We start from the raw sequence: 22,880 nt of genomic DNA, 5'->3' as shown, positions 1-22,880 counted from the left end.
ATTTTATTTTGTCTGACAACTTGATCAATATTTTCTTTCCAATTAATCTGCAGAGAAGTAGCCATTTCCTCTCCTGTGGAGAGGGAGTCACATCTATTTTTGGTGACCTGCTTGTTCTGGTCCAAGCAGAGGGTGCAAAATCTAGAAATATTCAACAGTAAAGATTTATAGGATGGATGAGTCAGTGATGCGAGGCACGTATCCACGGAAGACACTGTTTTGCTTTTAAAAAAACATATAAAATGCACAGTTTGATTTGTGAGTGTAAGTGTAAAGATTATCCATTCAAATTACTGTAAGGATATGGGGCTTTGCAAAAAGCAAGTTCATGATTTTTACCTTTAGTTTTAGAGAGTTCAGCTTCTCTTCCCTGAGGTGTTCTCTCAGCATCTCCCGGTGCAGCCGCTCCTGCTCCCTGGCGAACTCACCCAGGGTGTACTGGCGCACACTGTTGTGGCGGCTGGACATGCCCAGCGTGCTGCCCCCCTGGCTGGGCACGCTCGTGAAGCCCTGCCTCCTGGTGAAGTAGTACACGGTGACACAACTGAAATGCACATTCTTTGTCCTCAAACGCTTCTCCCTCTTGAGAATGGAGGACGCTGAAAGGGAAGGAAACAATTCAGTGAGCACACGGGCAGCAGGGCAGCAGTTCTCAGGCGAGGACAAGAAGATGCTCATTTTCCTCAAGCAGTACTCAGGGTGATCTCAAGGCTATCTGTGGACAGCACATTTTGGCCCCTGTGAACTTTAAAATGTTACATTCCAGAGTTGGCAAAAGGTTCATTAAATTTCCCTTCTTACATGTTTTTTTCCTAGCTGTTGTCAGAGTAGATTTTTAAATGCTTCCATAATGGTGGTCTAATCAGATTTTCAGGAAAGTTGCCAGTTTTTTGTGAATAAGTGGTGGAATTTAATTTTTCATTTCTCCTAATTCTTTAAGCTTTGCTCTTTATGATTTTCAAACAAGTTGCATTGTCCTACAATTGGAAAAGGTATATAACACAAACCCTCATATTTGGTTCTTATTTCTGTAAAAGGATGTCTTATATCTCCTACACCTTTGAGTTGTTTTTACACAGGTTGATTTATACTATAGTTCGATATTTTTACGCAAGTTGAATTATACTACAGTTAGAAAAGAAACATAGCATTAACCTTTACACCTTATTTCAATAAGCAAATACTTGGCATTTACAAAATTGACTGTTCACCAAAATAACAGATAAATAAGTGCTGATGTTCTACAGCATAGTAGTATGATTATAATCACAACAATTTGTCATATACTTTATAAGGAATTAGACAAGAGGAGCTGAACAGTCCCAGAGAAAGAAATTATAAATGCTTACAAAGATGGAAATATCAATTACTATGATCTGGCCATTCCACATTGTGTGCACGTATTGAATTGTCATGCTTTACCTCATAAATAGCTATAATCATTATATGTTAATACAAATATATTGCTTGCAATATTGGGAATCATTCCAAAAACAAAAAAAAAAAAAAAACCTGAAAAGAGCAAAAAATGACTTACTGACACCATTCACATATTTTTAACAATTTAAATATAGCAAAGTTTTCATTTGACAAAAAGGAATATCCCACTAACTAGCATTATGAACAGTAGGACTTTAATCCAAGGATTGAGATAACTGAAAATGATGTTTCAGAATTTTTTATTTGCTTTTTTATTAAAATTACATATATTTTTATGGTGTATAACAACAATATTTTGTCATATGTATTCATTGTGGAATTCTGGACTTAAGCTAATTAACGTATCTATTATTTGCAGAATTTCTATGGTGATCAGAATCTTTATTATTAATTACAGTGACAGGAAAATGCACAAAGCATTTTCAATGAGAGTTGAGGTATTCATTATGGTTGAGAAAAGAAAATCTCAAATTATTGGCATGAACTTTTGGAGATGGGATACCTGGTAGACATTAACTGATTTGGTCCAATTATTATAGTGAAATAACCTTAGGGGTTGGAGGATTTTTTTTTTTTTGTATACAGATAATTATTGGGTGAGTGACCCTTACGTCTAAAATTCTGAATCTGACACTGTATAAAAGGAAAGGCCTATGTAATCAGAGAAAGAAGTAGAATTGTGTTACTTTGGATTGAAATGTACCCCTTTCTTTCCCTAAATATGCTGAAGTTCTAACCTCTAGTACCTCAATCACATTAAGAAATAGTGTAATCACAAATGTAATCAAGTCGCTGGGGGGGTCATTGGGGTAAGTACTAACTCAATATGACTTATCAAAGGTAAAATTTGGACTCAGACATGGAGAGAGGGAAGAAGATACAAAAAGACAGAGAGAAGAGTGTAGACATAATCTATGGTGCCAAGGGAGGTCGGGGCTCTTAGAACTAAAAGTATGTAAGGTAAAGCCCTCTCCGCAGGTTTCAGAGGAAGCAGAGTGCTAACACCACCTTGATCCTGGCATTCTAGCCTCCAGAATTGTGAGAGGAGATTGGACATGTTCCAAGGCAGTCTGAGGTACTTTTAAAATGGCATTTTCAGGAAACTAATACACAGACTGAAACAGAAAAACAGCCAGAAAGAAACAATGCACTGAACAGACATTCTTGGCTGGCGAGGCAGAGCAAGTTAACATTTACGGGGTGCTTCACACACGACGTACCATGCAATGATCTTTATATCAATTATTGCATGTAATCTCTCCAACTCCTGACAGTGTTATTCTTTGTGGTCCCATTTTTAGGAAATCAAATCCTCAAAGGTTAAATTACATGGCCAAGGCCTTTTAACTAGTCCTAAAACTGGGATTTGTGATCCTAGGCTTTTTGCCACCATGACAGTGCAGAGCGAAGGCCACAGTAAGGCTGATCAATAAATCTGAGACTTGGTATCAGACCAGTTCTGAACAGACATCAAGTCCTGCTGACTTCTGAGGTGACTTTGATTTGGATGGCTGTGTAAGCAATAAAATAAAGAGACTAACAGTGGTGGTGGACCTTTCAGAGCTTTCAGCAATATAAACACTCTGTGGCTCGTGTGCTGTAGGTTCATGACTACTGGATTATACCATCACTTTGGATTTACATAAGAATATTTTTTTAAGAGGTTTTAAATTGTTTTGTCTCATTCCCTGCCCCTCATAAAACACTCACTCCAAATATAAAGTCATTGCTCTCATTAATATAATTTTGTGGATTTTTTAATTCAATAAATATAAACTGAGGGCTTACTATGTACTAGGTACTTCCCAGACAGCTGAGATAGATAAACAGAAAAATGAGGTTGTGATCTCTTCTCATACAAGTTTCCATTCCAGAGTAAGAAACCTGGGTATAATGAACAGACTCAGAAGACTGGAGAGTAACAGAAAGAATTATGACACTGGGCCAACTTCAGCTTTCCCAATTCTCCCTTTTTTCTAGTATTTTACTTTCCCAGAAGAGATTGCCAGAGAGCAAATACATTCAAACAGGCACACAATCCACCTACTTATTTGTGTGTACATTCATTGCAAGATACTTGTACTCCTGGCAGTAAAGACAATTTTCAACTTTGATTTAAAAGCTCTGATCTCCTTCATAACTGTATGCTTAAATCATCTTGAGATGGGGAAGAATTTGTCAAATGTAAAAGATCACCATAGGAAGCAAAATTCAACAGTCTGTCCAGTAATCTGCTACCAGATCTGACAACCTCATCTGTCACCTGCTTGCAGCAGGCTAAGTAGAACCTCTGCTGTTTAGCTGATAACCTCCTATCTTTTTCATTCTTGATATCATAAAAATGATGCCTTTAGGACAATACTTTTAAAAATCATAAATTTAGGAATAAAGAAAAAAAGCTTTTAATGTACTTAGGGCAATTATTATAAGCATCTTTGATGATTTTATTACTTATTTTTTAGACAACTAGTGACACCTTAGGCAAATTTATTTTTGTATAATTTATTTACACCTATGCTATATTTTTATTGTGTAAGAATCTTTACCTTTTGATGAATCCATTGCTGTACTGTTTCCCTAAAAGCTAAATTACCTTTCCTCCCACAGCTACAATACAGAGATAATTTTGTGAGCTTTTGAGGATGATAATAGTAGCAGAGCGCAGGAGCCTTTCAGCTGCGTCCTTGACAGGCCCAGCATCGTCAAAGGGTGCTAGGAATAGAGTGTCCTCCCTTCTACCAGGGCTTGTAATTCGAACATGTGCTTGTGCTTGCTTTAACATTTGCATATTATAAATAGCACTGTAAAGACAATGATCCAGAAGAATCTATTTAAAAGACAGGCTTTGAAACACTCTTAAGATCAGCCTAATGGAGGATATTGTAAATGTGACTTTCTTGAACTTAGGAGCTACAAGCAAGTGTGTTCTGATGGTTAAATCAGAACACTACAATGGGCCATTATTAGCTCTCTCGGGGCCTCCAGGCTCTGCTTTGACTAATATCGCAAAATAAAGTCACATACACGCACACGCAAGAAAGAAAGAAAGAAAGAAAGAAAGAAAGAAAGAAAGAAAGAAAGAAAGAAAGAAAGAAAGAAAGAAAGAAAGAAAGGAAGAAAGGAAGGAAGAAAGGAAGGAAGGAAGGAAGGAAGGAAGGAAAGAAGGAAGGAAGGAAGGAAGGAAGAAAGAAAGGAAGAAAGGAAGGAAGGAAGGTAGTCCTGTGTTCTTCAAGCCAGGGAAAATCAGACCAAATTCACTCAGCACATCTGCTCTAGGGAATCTGAAACCTCCCTGATTTGCCTACCTAGTAATTTATGCCCTTCCCAGAATGAATGAACTCTACTTTGTGTGTCGAGTGAGTTCAGCTTTACCACTGTGAGGTCAAGAGCAAGAAGAGAGACTTCTATTATTGCTTTGCAAAATAATTAGCCTGCTTTCATATCCCATGCCATTTTTTAAACTTTCAGTTCCTCTTCCTTCATCCCAACCAGAGTTACCACCCTGTTGCAAAATGTCTTCACTGCAATAGTGCTGTACGGTATGTACTGCCTAAGACATAGTCCTAAGACCCTGTGATGCTCAGCACATCGGGTCTTATCTGTATCACTGTAAATGATCATCTGCTATAGAGACAATGTTGATCTTTGCAAATTAAAGGAATAAAGAGTACACAGTGACTGATGTAGCTATCTACAGTCGCTACCTGTCCTTAAAAATGCTTTAAAAATAAGTGGAGAACTGAAAATTAACTAAGGCACAGTATCAGGATATGAAAAGAATCTGTATCATATATATTACATGCAGAAAGAATTCAGGAGTAAATTGGATTAAAGTGGAACAGAAATCTGAGAATTGGACAGTGTTTCTAGCACCATTAAGAGAAGTGTGTGTCTCAGATGAATGTTCTGCATTTTCTGAGCCTAACCAGAGAAAGAGGATATCCAGGTTTCAAAGCCAAATTATACAAATCTCTAAGAAATTTTGACTGACCCTATCCTATTTGCACACTTGTAAACTACTTGTCTATGCACACTGCAGTGCATCTTTAAATCTATATAATATTCTCTTTGACCTGTTAATTTTATTTCTTCCTGAAAATAATCTAATATGCTTTCTAATTTATGTGTCAGTCATTTGTGAAGGTCATTACTGTATGTCATTTTTTAGAGCTTGGTGATCTCTGCATGCACAGAGATCACATATCTAGGCTTGCAAAATTGAAAACCACGTTCTGAAGCACCACTCTGGAGGGAACGCTTGGGTAGCAAGCTGGCAACCCACCACCTTATGTATTAGTCAATCAGTAAGTAGACTATACCATACAGAATATGATAAGCACACGCAAGAAGCAGTTGTCATTCTGATCTCACTCCTGGTGAAGGATTAGATTTATAATTCATACACAGAATGAGAATGTTCAACCACTTAGCTTTGCATCTTTTTCTATTTTAATATTGAGCTGGGAACAGTCACAATGGATTTCCTTTGCGTCTGACAACATTTGTTTTTGAACATTGCAGCTTAAATTATTTTGTGAGATAATTTAGAATAAGACTTCTTGGTTAAAATCACTAGTTTACAGAAACATACATAAGATTATGTGATGTAATAAATATTCTATCAATTCATACACAGAATCTGCATATGCATGTAAACAGCAATAACAAAATAGCAAGAACAGAAATAATGGGAAGATGACCCTGGAGACTGGCTGAGTAATGCTTTGTTTTGGATCATAAACATGCATGTCACGTCGGCATCATTCAGTTTGCCAGCTACATCCATGCGAGTCAGCAAGAGATCTGCACTGAGGGAACCAGCTCTTTTCTGTCTCTCCTGACAGGCAAATGCCTGGTTGTTCAGTGCTCTGAAAGCTGAATCTGCCTTCACAGGGGTAGTTCAACAAAGCAATCAACTATTTGATAGTCTCTGTATGGAAAAAATAAGGTTTATTGTCTAAAATTCTGATGTCTATTCTGTGAGCTGCATGTAAAAATAAAATATAAATCCTGACCTTCTAGCATAAGCTATTAGAATGATTAACTCACAGTAAAGTGATGATCATGTTTTAGAAATATGTATATTTTATCCACATATTTGTTTAATAAAGATGTCATCCTTTTTACCTTTAGTGCTTATGACAATCTTTAAGGGGCAATATGTCTTTTATATCATTCTTGTTAGGAAAAATATAATATGTATTTTAAAGTTATAAACTTCAAATTAAAAGAGAAGTTCTTTAAAAAAAGATAAATCACATTCTGTATGTTAACTAATCTATACATAGTACACCTAGCACTGACCTTCTCCCTTACTGGTAGAAGCGACATCATCCTGAAAATGTGATGTGACAGCAGAATCCTCTGGATTTAAAATATCATTAATATTGGGAAGGATCAATTGCCAACTAAAACAAGTTTAGATTAAACTATTGACACTATACCACTAACTAATCTACCAATTTTCATTCTAATTTATACATACAATTTCCATTTTACATCATTCATCATTAAATTAATGGTCTTAGGCATCATGAATGTAAGTGTCCTAATTCTACATTTGACTTAAACTCTTCCTTCCAGTTTAGTTTTGTCCTTAATAAAACATCACTTAAATAATGTTTATATCAGATCCTCAAGGACTGTATTTAAAGCATAATGTTATGTCAAATTATTTGCTAAATTTAGGTACCAAAGCAATTCCCAAAACCTATCAGAAAGTGGAAATTTTTCCTGTTATATATAGTCAGCTAGCCACCTGACACTTTTACTACTGGGAATTGTCTTGCAGAATTTTTAACAATATTACCAGTTCTTTTCTCTTTTCACACTAGTTGTATTTCTTTTAAAAATACTAAAACTTTCTAGAAAAACCTTAAGATTTACCTGAGCCATATTCACATTTACATATACAATGTATACTAATGAACTATATATTTATCCTCTCATTTTTAAGGATACTTGTTTATTATAAGTATATCACATTGCTAATAAATTAAAATATTTTCCTGTCTTGGTATCAGGAAAATAATAAAATGTGAAGTAATATGATTGATGATCTCTGAAGTGTCATATTTCCTATAAGCCATTATATAAAGTGTATTAATGAGCACCTATATTTCTTAGTTTCTCCATTCATATTTCCAGAATTATTTTTTCTACCTCACAGGAATATTGTAAGAAATAATTACCTTTGTAAAAACCCTTATGAATCACAGATGGAAAGCTTTACATGCCGACTACGGACCTTGGTGATGTTGTTGAACCAAATAAAAAGCATTTTCCTTTATTATCAATGAGAAAGTAAGTAAGCTACATCCAGCTTGTTTAATCTCTCACATGTGCAATTACATACTAAAACTTCATGCTTAGGAGACAGATTTCAGTGCCACTAAAGTAATGGTTATTTCCAAAATATATAAACCTACGATCAGTTTTATTAAAATCTGAACATGGATCACATCTTAAAACCATGTCATTTCTTATGGGGAAAAAAAGGTAGTCGTTACCACACATAAATAATCACAGCTCTGGCTGCAGTCCAAGGTGTAAGCACTTTCCTCTGCTGTCTCAGCAATTCTCCTGATGTCAAAGACACATTAAAATAAATGGGAACCATATGGCTCCTCAGCAGAACACCCGAGCTCTCCCAACCAAGAGGGCAATGCAATTCATTACCACCACCGGAGAAATATTTTGGGGACATGGAATTTCTCAGTGTAAAATAAAGCTGCATGAAGCATGCTCACACAATGACAGAAAGATGCATTTGCTATTCTTCAGCTCTACTAACCTGTTTTGTTGCTTTTTACATTTTCTCAATACCAGCATAAGCCTCTCCTGTTAGAAGGATTAAACAACATTTTCCACCTGCTCAATGACTTCCCAAACAGTATTTCATCTGGTCCAACAATATAACCCTGTCAAACCTAATACATCATAACAATCCGGGTCAGAACATCGCTTAAAAACACGAACACAAAGCAAAACAAATCCTTAAGAGCCATAAAAGCTACAGAACTCTTCTAAAATAGATCTCTTGGAGGATATTCTGGGGGGCAGAGCTAGGTCAGAGACTATGCATTTATTTGAGTTTTGAACTTGAACAGGAAGAATGAACTCTGGAAACATGATTTTTTTTAAAAAATCCTTTTATTATGCCTAAAAAAGCCTTTACTATATTTATTTTAAAAATTTTAATGATGAAAAACCATAAGGAGATATTAATCAATGCTTCTTACAGGTTTCATATGTCAGAAAGTTTAAGAGAGATTCTAAGCTGCAGAATGAAAGCCAAGTTTGCACGGGCAGTTGCGGGGGGCAGTTGAGGTTACAGGGTACCAGTGAATGATTTGGGAGGGCTGCAGACCTCAGAACAAACAGAAAATCTTTAAATGATTATTCTTCTATTTTCTGCACATATGCTTCAATTTTTCATAATCCTCTCAGGATTCATGAAAGTTTGTGTCCTGAAAATCCTAAATTGAAACCCTAACCCCCAAAATGATAATATTAGGTGATAGACCACTGGACAGTATTAGGATATAGAGACACCACCTAACACAGTGGGAGTAATGTCCTTATAGAAGTGACCACAGAGGAGAGACTCTCACCCTTTGCTACCACGAGAAGACCCTGCAAGAAGGCATCATCTTTGAACCAGGAAACAGACTCACACCACATATCGTATCTCTCTCTGCCTTGATGTTGGGTTTCTCAGACTCCATAACTGTAAGAAATTCCTATTGCTAATAAGCTGATTAGTTAATGTACTGGAGTAAGTCAGTGGACTAAGTAAATGGACTAAGTCAACATCTAACATTCCAAAACTACGAATAAAAGAACTGCTTGATAATTCCGACCCAAAAGTAGTTACCATATAGACTCTTTCCTTGAAGTCCTTGAGTACAACTTCGTATACTGTAGCATTAAGTATATCAAAACAATGTAAAACCATTTAAGAGAATGACAGCATTATAGAGTATTTAGAATCGACTAACAGAAAATGAACAATGGTTTCTGTATAATCTCCTTGTCTTTAAAAGGTTTTTGCTTATACTATCGTACATAATAAAATCCAATAAGATACAACCTATTTAGACCATTGGAGACAGAAGAACAAAAGCTAGATGAGACTTCAAAACAAGATGGTACTAAATCAGTATTACTGCTCAAATGGTTATGTTTTGATCTGCGCTGTTTCGCTGTTATGCCCTCTTTTTTCTCAATCTCCACTCCATTATTTACTTTTTTATTTTTATCCGTTTAATTAAAGGGAAAAAAATAGCAGGATATAATATAGTAACCCACTTTGACTTTCTATTATCTCGATTTGAAGCCCTGTATTACTCTCACCATCTTGTTTTTGACTGATGTTCCTCTATTCTGTTTTGCTGGATAGTATCAGGTTCGAAAGTTTAGGCATCAGCTGAGAAGATAATGAGATTCATTATAACGCCCATTCTCATTGACTTTTATCTACTTTTGAAGACCTACAATGTCTCCAATGTTTTGGTTTTGTTTTTTACTGTTTTGTTCAATTGTACTACAACTAATGATATAGGCAATTCTATTAGAGATAGCGGGAGGCATTATGGTAACCATTGTTGATCACCTTGTATTATGTTTTTATATTATCTATTATGTCCACCCTTTTGACTTGACCGATTCTGTTCTGTCACATTTGGTTTTACTCTCTTCCAAAAAAGCAATAAGAACCGTGGGAGTAATGAAACCCAAAATGTGTAATAGTCATTGTACAAAAGAGAGGAAAAGAAAGTGCTCTAAACTATATAACTGCATGTATATTTAAGTGTATAAGATAGAAAATGATATCACAGAGTTTTATTGGATCATTGAACAGAACTGTTTGCAGTATCATTGTTGGAATGTCCACTCTACAAGCTTTAATGTTGTGACTTGAACAATTATTTCTAAGATGGCAATATGTAATCCATTAACTAGTGATTTCCTACTGCGCATTTTTTTTCTTCTGTAAATCTGTATAACTTGTACCCCCTCACTGTTTTTTTTTCTTTTCTCCTTAAAAAAAAAAAAAAAAAAAAAACTGCTTGAGCACAAAGTCTAGCACCGATTTAACATTTACTATCTTTAGAAAAAGGAAGTTGAGAGTCAGCTCAAATGTCACCTTGAGGAAACCTTTCCCAGAGTCCCAGGATTAGGAAATGTTCTTTTTACACACTTCTAGAGGATCCCGCCTTGCTAATGATAAAAACGGGTATATTTGCAAATGTTTTGGCCATTGCTGAGTGAAGTCTTTGTGGTAGATGACTGTGCCTCACCCACTGTGGTATCTCTGGAATATGGCCTTGATAGACAGTAGCACACCCTTGATAAGTGCTTGTCTAATAAATTAAATGAATGAATAATGAATCTTGAACAATGAGCTTAATAAATAAACACCAACTCTCCTAAACATATTTTCCCATTTTAGATAAAATGGCATTCAATGTTTTCCCCTGGAAGCCTCCTTGAAAACGTGTCCATCTTCCTCATTCATTTCCAGTCACTTAATCTACATTCCTAGCGAACATTTCAAAGGAAAAAACATGTATTGGGGAGAGGACATACTGCCTTCATGGCTTGAGGGCACACATAACTTCTGTATTAGAAACCATTTGAAATGCGCTATATCTTGCATATCAGAGGTTCTAGCATATCAAAACTAATCCATAATAAACTTCTAAACAAACCATCAATAATGAGGGTGTGTGTACCTCCAATTCTAAAAAGCAAGTGACTGCTAGGGGGAAGAGCTATCTGATTATTATAAAATGACTCTGAAAGAGAAATCCTGCTGATAATGTATCCCTAATTGGTATTGACCTCCAGCAAAAACATGACTGAATTGCCTACCGTTAGCTGTTTATTAGTGATGGATTTACAAAATGATTTTTCCTCTTAGTATTTAAATTTTCATACGTGCCCTATAGTAGTGACTGCCATGTGAGGACATCATATTACTTAAGAGTTATTAATTCTCTATGAAACTGTATCATATGTGATCATTTTCTTAGACAAATAATTTTTCTTGTTTTATTGGCAGTGATGAAACATAAAATAAGATCTAGTGGATGAAATTTTGGTGCAAGGAGCAGAAATAAGCAAGGGAGACTTTAAAATTTGAAGACATGAAATAACTGAATTAATATAGTTAGGAATATAAGTTAAAGGACAGCAGGGCTTTTTCCTGTCTTGGACTGATCTTACTTTATAACTAAAAAAAAATATTCTGCTAATATTTCATTGATAGGGCAAAAGACATGAGATTCTTGGGTCCAAGTAAATGTACTTTATTAGAGCACAGTGAGCAGCAGAAGCATCATGCTTCCGTTGGTACTTCTAATTTTTAAATTTTAGTTTCTTTTTAAAATTAGTCTTAGCTCAGTGGCATAAGCACCAGCCTGGCAAGCATGAGGTTGTGAGTTCGATCCCCAGGACTATATATGTGTGTGTGTGTGTGTGTGTGTGTGTGTGTGTGTGTGTGTGTGTGTGTGTCTATACATATATATATGTATATATATATAATTAGTATGTTTATAATATATAATAATTGCATTATTCTTGAAGAATTGGCACATATACATATCGCACCTTAATTTTCTTGTCTCTGAATTCTACAGGGACAATGTGGGATGGCCATATAGCTGCTGCATAAACAGGAGAAGTTTGGTTAGTCTACTGCTCTATTCAATTTACTATATGTCAATTCTTTCAATTTACTATATGTCAATTTCTCCAAGAAAGAAACTTCCTCCTCCCTCAGCATCTCTCACTACAGACACAGCACTGAGAAATGACTCTAGAGAGAAATCAGGGCAGTGCCCTCCTTGTAACCTCAGAAAGACATGAAGATTTGCAAGAAACCCATGAAGGAGTTGACACAACAGGATTTTTATTTATTTCATTCAGGCAGAGATACGAAGAACTCAGAATAGTAACCAACATGCCATGGATACTCAACCCAGATTTGTAGAATGAATAAATGGAGTTTACTGGTTAAAATTCTGTGATTTACTTTACACTGCATTATTTAGGAGTTTTGTCTTTGAAGAAACACTAAAATAGCCATAGAAAAACACAGCCTCTCTCTAATCTTTTATTTTTTCCTTTGGATATAACTGCAATTAACAACTTTTTTTCTTTTTCTTTTTTTGTACTGGGGCTCGAACTCATCACCTAACAATTATTAAGCAAGCACTTAAGCCACTGAGCTAAGTCCCCAATTCAAATAACAATATTTATTGGAATTGTTACATGGTAGAAGAGACCACAGGCAAACTCAACTGTAAAGTTCCTTCATATGTTATTCATATGATAATCATTTTTAGAACTTTTCAGAAGTATGTATTTCTGAATTTTCAAAGCTAATTTCTTTTTAAAAATATATGATGAACACATAAACTTTAGTTGCATTTAGTTCTTTTGCTTTTTGAGACAAGGTTTCATTATAGTCCAAAATTGCTTTGAGTTCACTATGTAGCCCAAGCTGGACTAAAACGTGCAGAAATCCTCCTGTTTCAGTCTCTAGAGTGCTGTAGTTACAGGCACATGCACCACACCCAGCCAGCTAAAGTTTTTATTAATGCAGTTTTTACTTTATTAAACATTGCAATTCTCACAAAATAATAATTTCAGAAGCATATTCATGTATCATGTAGTCTGTGAAAACATTCAAAAACTTAAAGTAACGATCTTTTCCTATGGAGAATCAACAAACTAAAGTCCTTCCTAAAGAACGCTTAATGAAGTGTTTTTATGAGTGTAGTATTTTCCCCCTAGGTTACTTATTCTTTCCTTTGTAGGTGTCTTGCCAAAGGAGAAAATCAGTACAAAGACCTTTGAAACAACTGTGGCCACTCCAATGTGTAGTCTGAGCTGTAACTCTGCTACCACACGTGTGAGATTCAGGGGAAAATCAGGACTTGGTGAGTGACTGTTGTAGTCTGGTTTAAAACTGTGTCACACTGACCAGGCAGGTGTAATCCCAGTTACTCGCGAGGCTGAGGCAAGTGGAACATGAGTTCACAGCCAGCCTGGGTAACCTAATGAGACCCTGTCTCAAAGTAAAAAAGGGCTTGAGATGTAGTTCAGTGGTAGAATACCTTGGAGTTTGATCCCAGTGGCACAAAAATACATTATTAAAGTAAAATAAAGTTGCATATAATGATGCATCATCTGGTGCAAGCTGAAATTTCAAACCTTGGTATTGTCTACTAACCAGTTCCTCTGACGGCTCTCCCAAGGGCACAGTCTTCAAATTTAATGTTTAAATGATTCAAACAGCAGCATTTTTATCTCTGACCCTTGCCAGAGACCAAACTGCTCACCCAAAATTTTAGAGTTGGGAAAAGAAAAAAAAATAAGACACAATTGATTTAGGGTGAATCTTGCCTTGGTCTTCAAACTCCAAGCTTATGATGAATTCAGTAGGGACAATATAGGACACTTCCTGAGTAAGTGAATCATCTTGGAAGCATCAAGGGACTATTACAGTTCCCAGGTGGTATGCATTGAATTACTTTCCTTCAAGAGAAGTCACTCTTCTGTCATTGGAATTAAGGTAGGCTAGAGGAAACCTTACATTTAAAGAACTGTTCTGGGAATATCTGAATATTGATAATCTAGAGGAGCTTCAGGGAAGCTCAGGGATTTGTAGGAAAAATAAGTCAAGAGTTGGTAAACCACCACCGATACCTGCTTGAAAACTGCATGCATTTATTACTCCAGAAATACATTGTCATTATTTATACATCAAATAAAGATATTGCTATGCATATACAAAAACTTAAATGGTAGATATGTGGGACCACATAAGGTTCAGCCTGTTTGCACACAAAAAGGAGTGTTGGGTAAAAGCCAAACTCAGATTATTTCAAAGTGTTGCTTCAGTTAGTGATAGCTCATTTGTACACACGCCTTGTGTCAAAGGCTTCTCTTAGTACTTTATATTTTAATCCATTCAATCCTCAGCTCCAGGATCATGGTATAGACATGGTGTAGGGCTACACCATATTTATAACTGAGGTACAGAGAGGTGAAGTACTTTACCAAAATCATAGAGCTGGTACCAGAACATCCTTATTAACATGCAGACAGTGTCAGTCTTTAGCTCCCGCTGTTAATCTTAACCCTAAAGAGTTTCCTCTTTTTAGTTCTGAAAGGTTATAATACTTTTTTCTTTTTTGTGTCCTTGAAGACTTGCTCCTAGGACTTAGAATAATCTAGAATTAGCTGTATTTTTAAGAAATTAGAAAGAGAGCCTGAATCTTAGAAGCGGCTAGAAACACAATAGTCCATTGGTATCTTTCTCTGATGCTTTATGGGACTGATAATAGCCTGGAGCTATAAATATTAATGACAAAGCCATGGGAATCAGGTGTGGCCTTAAGTTCTCTGCACTCTGGGTCAGCTGATTTACTCCTGCATTTTTTAAAAACATGGAATCCTCAAGGGATTTTGTGAAAGAGTAACGGTTATAAATATGAACTCTGGAGCCAAAGGACTTTAGTTGACTTTAAACAGATTACTTAATCTTGCAATGCTTCAGTCGCCTCTTGGAAAAGTACAGGTTGCTTCATGTTTTATACTTCTGTACTACAAAACAGTTTCAATAATACTTATGCTGTTATGATGATTCAATAAATTAATATTGGTAAGGCATTGATCAGTCTTTGGCATATAATAAGTATCATATAATTGTTACTAGTTAAGTAAAAATAAAGAAATCAATGAAGCATTCACACAATTTAATTTTACACAAATTGCTTCTACAAAGTAATAGAATTCCTAACCAAAAAGCCAATATGCATTATTTATAGAGAATTATTAGTTTCATGTGATAAGGGCTTAACAGTTAAAAAGCTTTATTCCGTATTTTAAGTGTACAGTAATCTACAGATTAAATATTTTCTTTTGTTCTCATGTTTGCTTTTAGTACAAAAAGGTGACAGATACTGGGTGGCTGACACATATCTGATAAGTACGGCAGCTGCTTGTTTTCCGTGGGGAATACGTTCCAAGACACCCAGTGAGTGACTGAAGACACAGCATGTCCTGGACCTCATCTACACTGTGTTTTTCACTAATCGTCCAGCAGTGCTGCCTCAGTGTACCAGAGCTAGTATCTGCCCCATTTTTAATTTCATGGAGACCCCTTTCCATCACTACTCTTATGTTTTAGGGCCATTTTAAATTAAAAACAAAACAAACCAAAACAGACCTGGTTTACTTGAACACAAACACTGAGTTCCATGACAGGCAATCTGATAACCAAGATGACTAATGACTGCTGGGCAGGTGGCACCCACTGCATGGATACCCTGAAAAAGGGATGATTAATGCCCAGGTAGGACAGAGAAAGAACAGAATATTATCACACCACCCAGAATGACGTGCAATTTCTGTAATTTTCTGTAAATTTATTTGTAATTTATTTGTAATTTCTGTAAATTTATTTGTGTTACAGGTTAGATCTAAAATGTCTCCCTAAATTCTCACATGTGTGCAACGTGCCTGCACCCTGAGGTGCTATAGTCACCAGTGGATTTAATATTTTTTGGACTTTGGTTGACCTCAAGTAAGTGAGACTGAAGAAAGTGAAACTGTAAGAGGAAACTGCTGTAACTGACACATCCGTAAGACATTATGCCAACTCATAAGGTTATAACTACACAAGTTATAATTCTATAACTGACAGAAGACAAAATGTACCTTTAAGAGGCACTCAGTCGTAGAAGATACTGTAATCTTGATTTTGTGGAGGAGGAAATAGGGACCCAGAGTGGTTCTCTTCCACATCACAAACCTGGTACACGAACTCACATTTTGCTCTGGTTTCACAGTGAAGCTTTTTCTATTTCTTGAGTATTGTTTTTGCCTAAGTGTCAGGGAAATTACTCATCCTCCTCAGTTTTTTCCTTTCCTGGCTCTGAGGTATGGCAAGTCCTGCCCATAATTTAAAATTATAAAAGTTTAAAGGGAATTTTTCTTTGGAATTTTTCTCTTCAAAATGAATACATTTAACCCATCCATTCACTTGCTTCTTTATTCACCCCACCCAGTGGGGCCAGATTAATAAACTACAAAGACGTAGTTGGACATAGTGGCACATGCCTGTAATCCCAGCACTCAGGAGGCTGAGGCAGGAGGATTGCCATGAGTTTGAGGCCAGCCTGGGCTATGCTGTAGTTCAGGGCCAGCCCAACTACAGAGTGAGATCCTGTCACAACAAAACAAAACAAAACAAAACAATAACAACGAAAACTCCGTAAGTTTCATTATTGATCTATTTGAAATTTATTTGTGTTACAGGTTAGATCTAAAATGTCTCCCTAAATTCTCACACGTGTGCAATGTGCCTGGACCCTGAAGTGCTATAGTCACCAGTGGATTCATCCATTGATGAGTTTGGCGATTCAACAGTTGCTAGGAGGCGGGGCCTCATTTGAGGTGGGTCCCTGGGGATGTGACTTGGAAGATGTATTCTCCAGTCTGCCTCTGCCTTCACTGTCTCCTTCCTGTGTCCTAAGAGTGGAGCACCTTTTCCTCCATCATGTCCTTCTGTCACCCCGTTTCTGTCTTGAAGCCAGCCAATCACAGACTGAAACTTTGAGCCAAATAAACCTTTTCTTCTTCTAATTGTGGGTGTGGGGTATTGTGTTCAGCAACAGGAAAGTGACTAAGGTGATTTGTAACCCCAAATTATCACTCATTTAGAAATATCACGGAACGACAAAAACCTGGGCTGCCCACAAGCATGCTCCCAGCTGGCTCAGGAAGTGATCACTGTCTTCCTATTTTCCCTCTCCAGCTGTAAATAAGTATTCTTCACATGGACAAGGCTGAGTGCCTCAGCACTTGCAGCTTTGAAAAGGCCCCACATGTGGTCCTAACCTGCTGCCCACTATTCCTAAGTGTGTGGAGGCTGCGATGGGCTGTGGAGAAACTGCTTGTCAGCCGAGCTTTGTTCAAACATGACTGCAGCGCGCTGCTCTGGAGCTCAGTGCTCACCAATTAAGAACGTATACACACAGAAAGCGTCTTTAAGCAGAAGCAAACATGTAAGGGTATATACCTATTGCTGGATGGGAATGTTTTGACCAAATGCTCACAGGAAACTAAGCCTGTGTTTTCACTAAGAATCACTGTTCAGTATTCATTCATTGTTTACTATCACTTTATAGAATGTTAAGTGCCGTGAATAAAGAAAACTGTACTTTGCTCTTTGTACATAGCATATTTTTCTAACAATACATTGATGGAAAAGTTCATGTTTAGAAAGCCGACAAAAATATTATGAAATGTTTGATATATGTTTAACCTAACTAGTAATGAAAGATAAAGATCAAAACAATAACAAAATATGATTTTCTAGTAATATGATTTTCTCATTAGCAAATAATGCAAAATCACATTCTCCTTAGTTGTGGCAAGAGTACACAGAAGGGTCCTTTACTATGCTGATCGGTATATTAATTATTCTGCCATTTTCTGAAAAGGATTTTTCAGTGTAAAACTAGAACCTTAGGAAATCATCAGCTCTTTTGAAAAAATAATTCCAAATCTAGAAGTTAATATTAATGATATAAGTAGAAATTTTAAATTATTTTGTTCAGATGTGTTCATTATTGTTATACAATTAACGACAAATTAAGAACCACTTAAATGATTGTCATCATAGAAAATGACAAAATGCTTTAGATCCCTCATATACATATATATATATACACACATATGGGCCCAATTAAATGTTTTAACAGTATTAGAAAATGCCTGGTATCATGTTTCCAGTGAAAACAAAGGGCATGTAAGAAACAATATAACATAACAGAAAACAACCACATAATAATACATTTTTTAAAATACTGGGACAACATACCACAGTGCTAACACTGCTTCTCTTGGAGTGATAAAATGGCATTTTAAAAACAATCTGTTCCCTTATACTACATTAAAATTTCCAACTCTTAAACAATGAATTTGCAAAAAGCAGACATACATTGATTGCAAATTCACTATTTTGTACTCTGAGAAACACTTCTATAGTTTTGTGCACTTACAACAATAAAATTGTTTAATGCACTCATGAAATGATATTACTATAATGGAGTCAGGTTATACTCTAGCACTTATGACCATATGTTTCACGTTTTCAAAATTCCATTAAGCATAAGCACTAGCACTTATTCATACAAATCCATAAAGTATGTTCAGGAACAGAAAGCACTCAATAATAGTTATGAATGTGTCATTCTCTTCCTGTTCCAGTCACAACCATCTGTAAGTACTAATCCCACCTAATTCTGACCCAATGAGAATGAGTCTAGAAAACACTAAAGCTCCATCTCCATTAGTAACATCAGGTATACAGTTAATCTGTTCCTCCATCCAGTGCCAGGCTCATACTCATTGGACAGGACTATTTTTACTAAATACCCACTCCACTCTGTGTGACCAAACAATATGGTGAATGTTTACATTTAAAAATTTATTGCAGTAAAAGATGCATTGCCATTAATTTCCCTCAGCATACTCCCACTTGCTTCCTACGTACGTATCCACTGCTCTTGGTAATGTGTCTCCTCTAATTGAGATAAGTTTTTGTTTTCTTCATTTTGTTTTGTTTTAGTTTAAACATTCACTGTATCTTTTGATGATGCCTTATATATGCAGACAGTTCAAAGCTTTGTTTTTGGCCCCATTTTCATATTTTATTTCTTTTTTAAAACTTGAGCTTTCACAGTGAGAGCTCTTACCTTTTTAAACTCTACCCATCTACCCAGGATTTAGGTTTGTTTTAATTCTTATCTAGTGTTTGAGTTCTTACTAAGGCCTTATTGAATCAACCTAGAATTCTAGCTCTTTGACTTGCCTGTTACCTTCATCTAGAAATACTTGCTGTCATATTTCTTGTTATCACATCAGACACTTTGTGCACACACACACACACACACATATTCAAAAAGAATCTCTTCTAAACAGAACCAAATATACCATGTTACCTGTGGTACTATGCATGTCTCTACTGGGACCCTTCTGCAACCATCAACCCTACTGCACAATGACTGACCCTTGGTCTCAAGCCACCCATCATAAACCAAGCCTGTGTGCCCTGCTCCAACACTGATAAAAATTGTAAGAACTTTAATAAGTCAAGAAGGCTTTATTAATCTTTTCTTTTCTTTGCTACTGGAAATCGAACTCAGGACTTCATGTTTGCCAGGTAGGCACTATGCCACTGAGCTATATCCCAGAGCCTATTAATCTAATTGTGTAGTGTAGTAGCATGGACATGATAGAATTTTCAGGTAGGTAGTGAAATATCCAACTTTTTGCTAGAATTAAAACATGCATGTGACTCATATGTGCAAATATCATGTATATGTGCTTTTAAAGTTTTATATATCTGCTTTTGATAAGTAAATGAGGATGTTTGCTCATTGTACATGCTGATAGTGGTCATCTTTTTTTTTTTTTTTTTTTGGCACATTAGTGCTACTGGTAATGAGAATTAAGTAAGAGAGGATGGATTTAAATAACATGTAACATCAATATTACCAGGAAAACATCTCAAGATATAGGTCTCATCTGTGGAGTTAGAAGTTACTCTAATGTACAGGTTTCTAAAAGTACACAGACCATCTTCCTATAGTGTTTGTTCTAAGAGTTCTTTACCATGCACTCCTCACAAATGTTCATTTGTGCATGCAATTATATGTCCATGAATTCATATTTACTTACTGAATAAGTGTACATCAGGCAGATTCCTATGTGGCTTCTGTAGATGTCAGCAATCTACTTGCACAGGAGCTCGTCACCAGTCACAGGTAGTAAGGGTCAACGACTTCCTTTCAGTCCATGTCAAGCATTTTGTTTGTCTTACCATTCACAGGAATACTACTAGAACAGTATTATGTGTGTTCCTAAGTTCAACAAGGTGAGTTGTAACAGTAAACAGGTGTCTTTACCCTGGGTCCGTTACTCTTCATAGTGTGTTTGGACAGGTTACTTTGGGGGCAGAACTTGGAAAGATCTGAAGGGCTCTGCCTAATGGAAGGTGACTTTACAATTCTGAGGGAGATATTCAGGGAGGAAAGAGGCCATTAGTAAGGAATGAGGAAGAACAGAGCCAAGATGGAGGGGCGGTTGTACATTTCATCATGAAGTGACTACCCTGATGCCAGTGGATATTCAGAAGCATATAATCATGTAAATCTGGCCCACATCTCTGGTAAACTGTTTTTAGAGTTTAGATGTTAAAAGTCCCTTGAAATTCGCATGTGCTCTGAGGTGGGGCTTTGGAAGTGTAATTGAAGCACTGGGGTGACTGATTTATCAGTGGATTTATCCACCAGTGAGCTTAGCAGCTGAGTGTGCTGGGGTACCCAGGTAGAAGTGAATCACTGGAGACCCGGAAGGTCAGGTTGTATGTCCCTGGCTCTTCCCTTCTCCCTCACTTTACTTCCTGGCTGCCATGACCTAAGCAGCTCCTCTTCCCCTCTCCTCTTCCACCAGATTGTTTCTGCCTCGGAGTCACCCAACTATGGACTGAATCCCTAGAAATTGTTACCAAAATAAACCTCTCCTCTTTTAAAGGTGCCAGGCATTTTTGTCCCCGTGAAAAGGAAAGTGACTAAGACAGATGAATTGGCTATGACTAAAGCATTACACACTAATTATCTCTTCAGCACGGTGACTAAACCAATCTGGACTAGTCTTCCCATCAGGTAAGATGCTGCCTTTAGCTGAGACAACACGGCATCAAATATATAACTAATAAAGTGAGAGTTCTAAAACGGTATTTTCTTGTATGTATAGCTATTCTGTGCTCTGAGTTCCCTGTTTGAACACAAGTATTCTGGTTTTGTTGTTGTTTTCTCATTTTCTCTCTCCAGATCCCAGTCTCTTTATAAAGCTCCTGATTATTGCAGACAGCGTAGTCCCAGGTGTGCCACTGAGAAAACGGGGGAAGGATTTCCGATGACTTTGGAATTTAAAATTTCCACTTAAAACGCCTTTTCTTCCTGGGAGGAAAATGGAGGCAGGCTTTTGTTGTGAAAATGGATTCAATTTTCCTGTGTGGTGCTCGGTACATTTCCGATAGATGTGTGTGGAGAAGAAAGAATGAGTGTGTCCGGGTTCTGCCCACTCACCTCCGCTAGGATCACAGTAAGCTTTTCAAGCAGAAGGGAAAGAATGACCTCACAGGCACCCCAGGGGCCCAGCTTGCTGCAAGGCTTTGGCAGCTCTCCCACGCATCAGCAATGCGGCTGCAGGGCTTCTCAGTGTGTACAGCAATTCACAGGGGGGAGCAATCAGCCTGCAAGGCTGAGAACACAGCGACAGGAGCTCCGGGCTGGCTCCTCCCCAGCTCCAGTGTGAGTCCAGGAGGACTCCTCAGAACTGCACCGGTTAGATTCAATAGCCTGCTGGGCCTTCAATGCATCAGAGACTGTTAAGCACTCTGGGGACACTGACATGAATAACACATGCTCCTTCCTGGACCACTTTGCAATACAGTAAGGCACAGAGATGCCCATAAAATAGCGAGGCAGCCAACCCCCCGTTAGAATGGCTTCCCCCACAGATTGTATCAGAGTACTTCCCAGGCGCTAGGGTGTAATTATTGTCACGTACAACTAGGTTTCTTCACTGGGTTATGAACAAGGAATGTGCTTCACTGGGCTTTATGTTCTTTTAATAGTAGCTCTAAAGTAGTGTGCCTAACACAGGGGCCAGGGGCTTCCCCAAGGCATCTGGGTCTCCACTCCTGTCCTTTCCTTTGACAGGCCTTCTCTAACATCCCTACCCTGAGCGATCACCCTTCTATCATTCTCTATTTTCTTTTCCTTGTTTATTCTTCAGCATCTATTACCACTGGATGTTATGCTTCTTTTTTCTATTTATAGTCATCTTAACTGTCAGAATGTAAGTTTTGTCAGATCGGGGCCCTTGTCAATCTTGAGTGCCTGGCAAACAGACCAAATGTCCAATAGCTGTTTTTCAAAGAGTATTCTACAAGCATAGTCTACAAATGGAGATTTGCAGAAGGAATGAACTGGTTAACAGTGTAACAGATGTACGGAGTGCAACGGAAGGCTGATGAAGAAATTAATCTTCATTACTGAAGGACCAGGCAAGGCATTGTGGAGGAGGGCCTTGGAAGTGTGGGTAAGATTTGAACAGCTGTGAAAAGCACCCATGAGTTATAAGTGACATAACATATTCAAGTAGCTACACAATGTAGTGGGAAAAAAAATGCAGATGCAGAAAAGGCTCTGTTAGCCAGGAGTGGTGGTGCACTGCTGTAATGCCAGCACTGGGGAGGCTAAAGCCAGAGGATCCTTGCAAGTTGGAGACCAGCCTGGCCTATAAAGTGAGCCCAAGGCCAGCCTGAATGCATAGTGAGATCCTATATC

The 22,880-nt window shown here is 37.2% G+C and overlaps 1 protein-coding gene across 3 annotated transcripts in view; it reads right to left on the bottom strand.

Annotated features, from left to right (window-relative positions):
* Csrnp3 (cysteine and serine rich nuclear protein 3) overlaps positions 1-22,880 on the bottom strand; it is a 187,684-nt gene that overhangs the window by 27,840 nt on the left and 136,964 nt on the right. For all 3 annotated transcript variants that reach the window (XM_003478555.4, XM_005007669.4, XM_013142628.3), the window contains one exon: positions 340-599. In XM_003478555.4, coding sequence (XP_003478603.2) covers positions 340-599 — 260 coding nt within the window. The remainder of the gene's footprint in view (positions 1-339; positions 600-22,880) is intronic.

Source organism: Cavia porcellus, unplaced genomic scaffold (genome assembly GCF_034190915.1).
Source record: "Cavia porcellus strain 051 isolate PalLab524CR breed Dunkin Hartley unplaced genomic scaffold, mCavPor4.1 scaffold_12, whole genome shotgun sequence".
NCBI lineage: Eukaryota > Metazoa > Chordata > Mammalia > Rodentia > Caviidae > Cavia > Cavia porcellus.
Note: the sequence above shows the minus strand (reverse complement) of the source record. Positions and strands in the feature narration are given on the sequence as shown.